The sequence below is a fragment of the Lytechinus variegatus genome, chromosome 3 (assembly GCF_018143015.1).
Source record: "Lytechinus variegatus isolate NC3 chromosome 3, Lvar_3.0, whole genome shotgun sequence".
Lineage (NCBI taxonomy): Eukaryota > Metazoa > Echinodermata > Echinoidea > Temnopleuroida > Toxopneustidae > Lytechinus > Lytechinus variegatus.
Genome location: NC_054742.1, coordinates 10546422 through 10554450, shown reverse-complemented (window position 1 = coordinate 10554450; position 8029 = coordinate 10546422). Strand labels below are relative to the sequence as shown.

The 8029-nt window shown below is 36.6% G+C and overlaps 1 protein-coding gene across 3 annotated transcripts; it reads left to right on the top strand.

The window, feature by feature from the left end:
* The first annotated feature begins 1252 nt into the window (after nt 1-1252).
* Nucleotides 1253-7300, top strand: LOC121410193. 3 transcript variants are annotated; one of them, XM_041602107.1, is made up of 4 exons: nt 1253-1966; nt 3279-3900; nt 4233-4768; nt 5098-7300. In XM_041602107.1, exons 1-3 carry the CDS (start codon nt 1959-1961, stop codon nt 4719-4721), a joined length of 1119 nt encoding a protein of 372 aa, XP_041458041.1. In that variant the 5' UTR covers nt 1253-1958; the 3' UTR covers nt 4722-4768; nt 5098-7300. The 3 variants fall into 3 exon arrangements, with proteins under 3 accessions (XP_041458041.1, XP_041458042.1, XP_041458040.1); XM_041602108.1 differs by having other exon boundaries at nt 4236-7300; XM_041602106.1 differs by having other exon boundaries at nt 4233-7300.
* The last annotated feature ends 729 nt before the right edge of the window (nt 7301-8029 follow it).

The window sequence follows — 8029 nt, the reverse complement described above, 5'->3', positions numbered from 1 at the left end:
TATAACTTTTGGTAAAGAAAGAGAAAGTTTTTGTCAATGAGAACGGACCATGCTGAGCATTCCTCAGCTGACCACAAGCATCCCCTCTTTATCCGAGGCCATATCAGGGCTAAACAAACATTGGACACTGTACAATAAATTGGGAATTTACTCGGTATTAGTCGGTATACCGGTATTGAAGCTATTAGTAATACCGGTATTGAAAATATCAATACCGAAAAAGCTTAGTACTAGTATCCTCTCCTTTTTCAACTTGATAGCTCATGAATAATTGGTATATTTCACCTGTAAACTTTTCCTGATTGCCATAATATGGGAGGAGTGGAAAGTTATCTACACAAAAGTACATGTATTCACTTAAGAAGTACAGTACAAGCAAGATTAGTGAGGAGGGTCATTATAAAGAGGTTACCAATTTCTAAATAATAGTATACAATTAATGCACATTTATGAGTGTGTTATGACGATGCAGCACACTCGAGGGTATTTACAATTATGCGAAAGCAAGAGGCGCTTGCGCCGAGTGCTTTTGCATAATATTGTGAATGCCCGAGAGTTGCTCGCATCGTCACTAACATCACGAATCTTAAAATGTGCATTAATTGTTTTATAAAACGGGTCGGCAAAATGAATTTTTTTCATGGAAATCTTGTTCAAATCCCTCCAAATTGTGTACGATCGCACAGACAAAGAGATCACAAGACTGTCAATTATGACATCACAGGCGTATCTACTATGCGCGCCTAAGTAAGCGCGTCAAAATCCTAGCCAGCCTCTTTTACTGAACGCGTATCAGTTTTTACGTGCTATTGGAACTAATGCTGCACAAAAAATGCACAGTGCTGCACAAAAAATGCAGTGCTGCACGAAAAATGCATGACTGGAAGGTTGCGCGTAATTAAAGCATGAACACGTGACTTGAATACGCACTCTCCATTGGCTACATCCTTGAACCCGTTTTATAATAAGTTTTAATGTGTTCAGGGTGCAAAAATTGATTTTTTGTTGTTGTTGCAACCATGCATTTTTTGCTTTACTAATGCACAGCTAGCCAATCATCGGGTTATTATGTACTTATGCATGATTGATAAAAATCTATTTTTCGCCCAAAAAATCCACTATTCTATAAAACAAATGATACACAGTTTTGTTCATGCATTTTTACGATTAGTGAGCATAAGGTAACTATGGAAACTAGTCTGAACCTATGAGGTGCAGCTGAGTGGGTTTAACAGTTCCATATACCTTCTGCTCACAAAACTTACCGATGCACTCATATCTGTGCATCATTCATATAATACAAATTGAAGATAAGATACATCCAGTCATATATAACCTACAACTGTGATGATGATGATCTGAATTAAAACAAGCATTACACTTAGCAATCTTTATCACTGACACTTCAAGATATTATGCTTGCTTTACATTTTCTACCCCTGAAGTTATTTGCGATGCTGGTTCCCTTGACTGGTGGGATGCGATTGTTGGACTTGGCAGACAGAGCTAATACGCAAGGGATAACTGAGGCTTGGCATCAAGACTGAAAACACAATTTTCCTGGATTGTATCGGTCCATTATCTGGCCCATCACCTCAAGCTCACTGCTGGAGACACAATTAAGGAAGTGCACTAAGTTAAAGAGATCATTGACATGCTTGAAATTATCTACAAGGTCTCCAAAAATGTGGCGGGAATTGAGAGAGGTAAGTGATCTAATGGAAAGCCAAAGTGCTGAAGCCACAAAGAACGCAAGGGACCCACTAGCTTACCGATCTGAGACATGCCCTCTAAATACAGTCAGTCCGCAAGCCCGTATGCTAATGAGCAAAACCGTCAAATTTATCCAAGTCCTCTCGTACATTCTCGGACATTGTTCGAGTCTCGCAGTTTGCGAGACAATTCCACTGCTGAGTTTGTAACGCGATGTACAAAACTGTGTGCACATTTTCTTCGAAATGTTGGGGTAAGCATGAAGTTTAATTTCTCATGATTCGAATAAGCCTTTTTCCGTTAATATTGAACGATTTTTTGCCATCTTAAATGTGTGTTGAAGATGATAGTGTTTTTTCTGTTTTTTTCTAATGTCTGAGTTTGTAGCTGGCTGCTGACCCATCTAAAAAGGGAGATAATTTGGTGATATGTTCATCACATTCGTCGTGCTTTCCCCTTTCGAGTGGTACCAAATTCGATGGTACCCTCGGAACGAAATATGTTAAAAATGAGGGTGAAATTTGCAATTTTACGAACGTGGGACAGTCACATGACCTCTCAAAAAAGCAATATGATTGTATAATCGGGATTCGGACGTATGCTTACAATCTGTGCGGTGCAGAGTGAAGTCAGTCCCATACGTAGATATTTTTGTTGCTTATGTCGTGGGAGTACATCGATCGCGATCGTACTCACTCTCGCCCTCAGACTAAGTCTCACCTCCATGACATGCACCAGGTCCATGCTAACATTAATCTGACTTGTTAAATATGTACTCTTTTGTATATGCCTACCTACTACAGAGGCATAACATGCCTACATTCAGAAACTTCCCTAGGTATCCTAGGTAGGTTAGATCTAGGTTAGTAAGTACTACTTGGGCAGTGCCAGTGGGTGTCGGGTGTCCATCCAGACATATAATTTTATTTTGAAGCCTTCTTTTTTGCTATGGATTTCTCTAAAATATGAATTCAATAGTTGTAATCATCTTCTATTTCGTCCTCTATAATATTTCCCAATATTTTGTACTAAAAATTGATGAAACTTCCCTTGTAAATTTTTCCAAATGACTTTCTAAATTTGATTGCGATCTTCCGGACACACAACTGGGTAGGCCTATGCTGACAGCAGTGTTTAGCATAAGCCAGGTTTAAGGGCAAAACAAAGGTGCATGGCTGATTTTCATTTATATTTCTGGGCTGCATTTTATGTTATACTCATAAGCTTTCAACTTCCTGAAAATCCCATAGAATTATTTTTACGATAGATCCAGTCAAAAAAGTTAAGACCAAAAGCTTCAGTCTTCATCTTACAGGTAATGTAAAAAGTCCAAAAATGTTTTGAAATATCCAAACAGCTTGATTTTATCTGTGTAACATACGATGTAAATACTTTTATCACAATAGCTGTATGCTTTTATGGTACAAATAGCTAGACTACAGTACATGACATTTTCATGAAATGCAGCGCCTTGCTGTCCACAATTGTTCAACTTTTCATTTATGACTATAGCCTTGATCGATCATTATTTTTTCTTTTACTTTTCTTTTGTCACAATATTACAGGTATCCCCAGCATCAGCAGGCATCGCTTCAAGGAAAAGTCCATATCTATGGTGATTCTATTTTTCGGGATCTGCAAGACAACCTAGAAAGGCTAGATTTTAATTGTGAAGTTTTCGTTTTGCCTGGTGGCACGGTGTCATCTTTAAGGACATTCATTAGAGACAAGGACATTTTTGACGTTGAAGACGTGGAAGTCGTTTTGTTACATATAGGAACAAACAATTTGTCAAAGAGTGTGTGGGATTGGGACAAAAAATCCTACACAAAATTATATACGACTGTTCGGGAGAGGTATCCCTCATCAAAAATAATTTTTAGTGCAATTCTTCCCCGTTGGGACTGCGAACTATTGTACGAGGCCAGTCTTTTTTACAATCTACATCTCCACTCTCTTACTACTTCTTTCTGGAACTGTTCTTTCTTGGATTTTTCTTCGCCCTTTTGTCTTTATGACGATCTTTTTGCATATGATGGACTTCATTTAAACTTTTTTGGAAAGAGGATATTTTCCGAAGAGGTACGAAAAGGAATAGTGAAGTCGATACAACCCAGTACAGGAAGGAAGTATGTACCGCCCGAGTTAAAGAAACTGTGGACACCTCGCCCTCTGAGGAAAAAGAAGGTAAATATTTGTTTACATGTAATGAACGATTTGTCCAAATTTGCTCTTCTATTTGTCATTGATAATGAATTGTGTTTATTTTAACATTTTGATGAAAATGTACATTTACATGTATGTATTCCTAGTTCGCTACGTGTACCTAATGAATATTCCAAACTCTAATCTCAAATTTTGCCCCATATGTGAACAACATTTTTGTGTCTATTGTTTAGTACACGTAGTTGATAGGTCCAATGCACTTTCCATGTCAAAGAAAAAAATCAGATTCAGAATCAAGCATTAGATTGACCTGTAACCATGACCTTTTGAAAAATAATTTTCCACCTATCCAGCAGAACGAGTCACTGCCATCATGTCAGAAGACACGGGAAAATACATGTACACCTCCTCCGCCATCTCACCGGGATGAGTCTATCCCAATATCATCATCCCGGCTACCAATGTCCCCTCCATCATCTCGCGAGACCCAGTCACACTCAACATCAGCTAGCCAGACTTGTCTTACTGCCATGCCATCCTCTTGCCAGTCTAATAACTCTCAAACATCATCTCCCAAGTCCTTTCACCGTTCATCAAAGAATCGAAAGAAACGTAGAGGAAGAAATTGCCGCGCTTTGAGAATGGATTTATCTTGCCGAAATACCCAGCCAAGCAACCAGATTATCTCCCACTTCCACCTAACCAACACAGGCCAAATACAAGCATGCTGTACTTCATCCCCTACGTGCGATTTCCTTTGCCTCCAAAGGTTTCATACAGTTTCGAAGACCTTCCCAGACCTCATTCTGGATATGTTCGTACCAAGATTCATCTCCGGTTAAAGAAAAGTCGAATGAGATCAAGTAAACGAAAGAGAGACAGAAGAAAGGTAAATGTATTTTATATTCCATGTTTTCTTCAACCTCATAACTGATTATCTTCTAGTTGCAGATGGAGTATCGAGCAAAGTACAGATACATGTAGTTTCAGATTATTGGAATTCACATATTAATATTTATCAAGATACTATAATAAAAAAAATTGCAGAATTAAAACAAAATGTGTTCTATTTTTTTTTTGTTTTCACCATTGTGAAGTGATGAAGATTTAAGTAGTATTGAAAACAGATAGTTATTCCTAAAAGATATTTCTTCTTTGTTGATAATGCAATTCTTTAAAACCTTTGCTTCCTATTTGTCTCTTTGATGTTCATTCCAGATGGACCTTTTCTACTCAAGCTACTGCTGCCATAGTCTTCTGTTGGGGTGAGGCCATGCGGAAAAGACAAATGTGGTACCTGCACACTCTGTAATAGACAATCAACGAGGTACTGTCACATTAGTGGAATAAATTCTCAAGATCTGATTGATAAAATACATGAACATTTTAAGCATGTCAGTGACACAGACTGTATCTGTAATGCATGTAGACAAAAATATAGCACAAAAGTAAAAAATAGTACATACACTCCTAAAAAAACAAGGCTAAAAGGAGAAAGGGGTATATGTATTTTGACACATATGTCAAAATGTGCAGGTATTTCAACAGTGGAGACATCAGGTATATCATAAGATGAATTCAATTCTGCTTTCTCTCTCAATTTACAGGAAATTCCAGTATCTATTGAGTTTTGTCAAAAACATAGGGCACAAATGTCAAATTACCAGATACTCCAAAATTGTAAATGTGCTGTATGTGGTTATGTAGTTAAATTATCACAAAAGAAATACAACTGGCGCGATAATGAAAACATTGACAAAGACAAACTGAAAATAATCAATTCTGATTTCCTTGAGAGTGAAAGGGAGGCGTTATGCAGGGAATGTTATAGATTTTCATATAAAGGTAGAGTTCAATCTGAAGTAAATATAGAAATCATGGATAGTGTAATAGATATAGATGAAGATAAACTATCTGGTTCAAATTTGGAATTAGAACAAATATGTCATACTACTTTGAAACAGGTATGTGTATGGACTAAAACAGATTATGCATTTTTGTTGACTAATGCATATGATTTCTTTCTCAAGGAACTAGAAAAATAATTTCCTCCTGATTCTGAAGCATATCAGGATTCTTATCAAACTAGTCCCTGGCTGATGACCAAAATTTTGAGTACCTTTGAAAATCTTTTTTCGGTTCAAAGAACATCCAAAAAGAAAGGAATTTTGATATATGTAAAAAACATTTCACCTGATCAACTACTTACAAGTTTACACGATGCTCACTCAAAGATCCGACATTTAGTAGAGGAGATGATCAGTTTGAAGATGTATCTTTTGATAAAGATAGTACAAAGTCTGTTCATGTGGAAGGCTCTCTACGTTCACTTTTAGAAGATGGGAATAAACGTCTTAGGAGTCAGGCTAAGAGTATAAATGATATTTTTGTACCTAATCCACTTTCAGTAGCTGAATTTACTCTTCTCGACGCTGCAGCATCGTTTGATCCTATTATTTGGAATATTGTCTGTTTGCTTACTTCAAATTCAGAAGAAACACATTTTTTCAAACAATCTTCTCTTTGCATTACAAAAGACCATATATGTTTTCCAAACGAAAGTTCATCATCTGGCATACAAAGAAAAATCAGAAGGGTAGTTGTAGTTTTCATTTTGCAATTTTTATTGAGTGATACATGCACATACCCCTTTCATATTATTATTGCTAATGTTGTAAAGAGAATGTCCCACTCTTCAAAGCTACTAAAAATAATGAACAAGTTAGGATTGTCATGTTCTGAATCAACCCTTGAGAGGTTTTTGCAACATGTAAAGGATGTCAGAGATGTAAATGGGTCCTTGTCAACTCTTAATACTAATGCTCTTACACTAGTTACTATTGATAACATTGATGTTCTGGCATCACATGCAGGTGTGTTTGCAGACAAAGAAAGGAGCTGGCATGGTACATCAATAATGGCACAGCAACCAAAACCTTCCACCAAAATTTTAGACAGTCGTTTTGAAAGGCTTTCCAATCCAAGTACAAGCTCCTCAGATCCAAGTGCCAGCTCTACTGCACAAGTTCCAAAAAGAAAACCATCTGTTCGAAAAAAGATCAAACTCACTCACTCTCTTGATGCTCCTACAAAAGAATATTTCCAACTTACTCATTTCAAAACATATCTAAGATCACAGGTGTCCTGGGAAACTTTTATTCTTTCAGATACAGAAAAAAAGATGCTACAAACAATCAACAATGACATGTTGCTTTATGACTTGGAGAGATATTTACCTGTAAGAAATGAGGAGCAATCAATTACATTATTACCCAGTTTTAAATGCAAGCTGCTCCTCAATAGTAAACATGACAAAACTGAAAAGTCTAAATTTTCTTATCTGTATATATTAGACCAGCCAGCCGATTCCAAACAAACTCTTCAGATGTCAATCCAACTTTTGTATGATCTTTTCCAAATCACCAAGCAGATCGATCATTTAGTAATTTTGGGTGATGGTGCAACTTTTAAACTTCTACTCAACATAAAACGTGAATACGGTGAAGCACTTGATTGGATGATTCCATATATTGGTGACTGGCATCTTCTTAAGAACTATCAGGAAGTACTTATGAAGATATTTTGGGATGGGGGTTTGAAGGACCTAGCAAAAATTACACACAAAAGCATGACACTCAATAGCCTTTCACATTGTTCAAACTTTAAAAGAACCCATAAATTCCTGTTACAAGTTCATGAAGCACTTTTTATGTTTCAATTTAACTGTTTTCTGAATAACAGAGATGGCAAAACAAACAATACCTTTTCAAATGAAGTATTTTTAGAAGGAGTTCTATCTGTAATCTCGTCAGTTAAAATAGAAGGTGATACTTTTGATACCAGTGGATTTGTTAAATTACAAGAAGATTTCCGTAACTCAGATATGTATATTTCTGTGAAGGAAGAATTCTCATCATTTTGCACTGAAATGTCTGAAAAACTTCACACTTTCAAATATTGGAATGATTTCGTTCATAAGGACTGTATGTCATACATCCATTTGTATCTTGCTATACGTTCTGGCAACTGGGAATTGAGAAATGCAGCTCTTAAAGAAATTGTCCCTTTGTTTCATGCTTGTGATCGTCAAAATTATTCCAAAATGATTCCAGTCCATTTGAGTATGATGGAAGGTTTGCCTGAACATGTT

Bases quoted from the DNA above. Each gene is read 5' to 3' on its own strand.
- LOC121410193 (XM_041602107.1), top strand. The intron at 3,901-4,232 runs GTAAATATTTGT...CCACCTATCCAG, and splicing joins GCCCTCTGAGGAAAAAGAAG to CAGAACGAGTCACTGCCATC.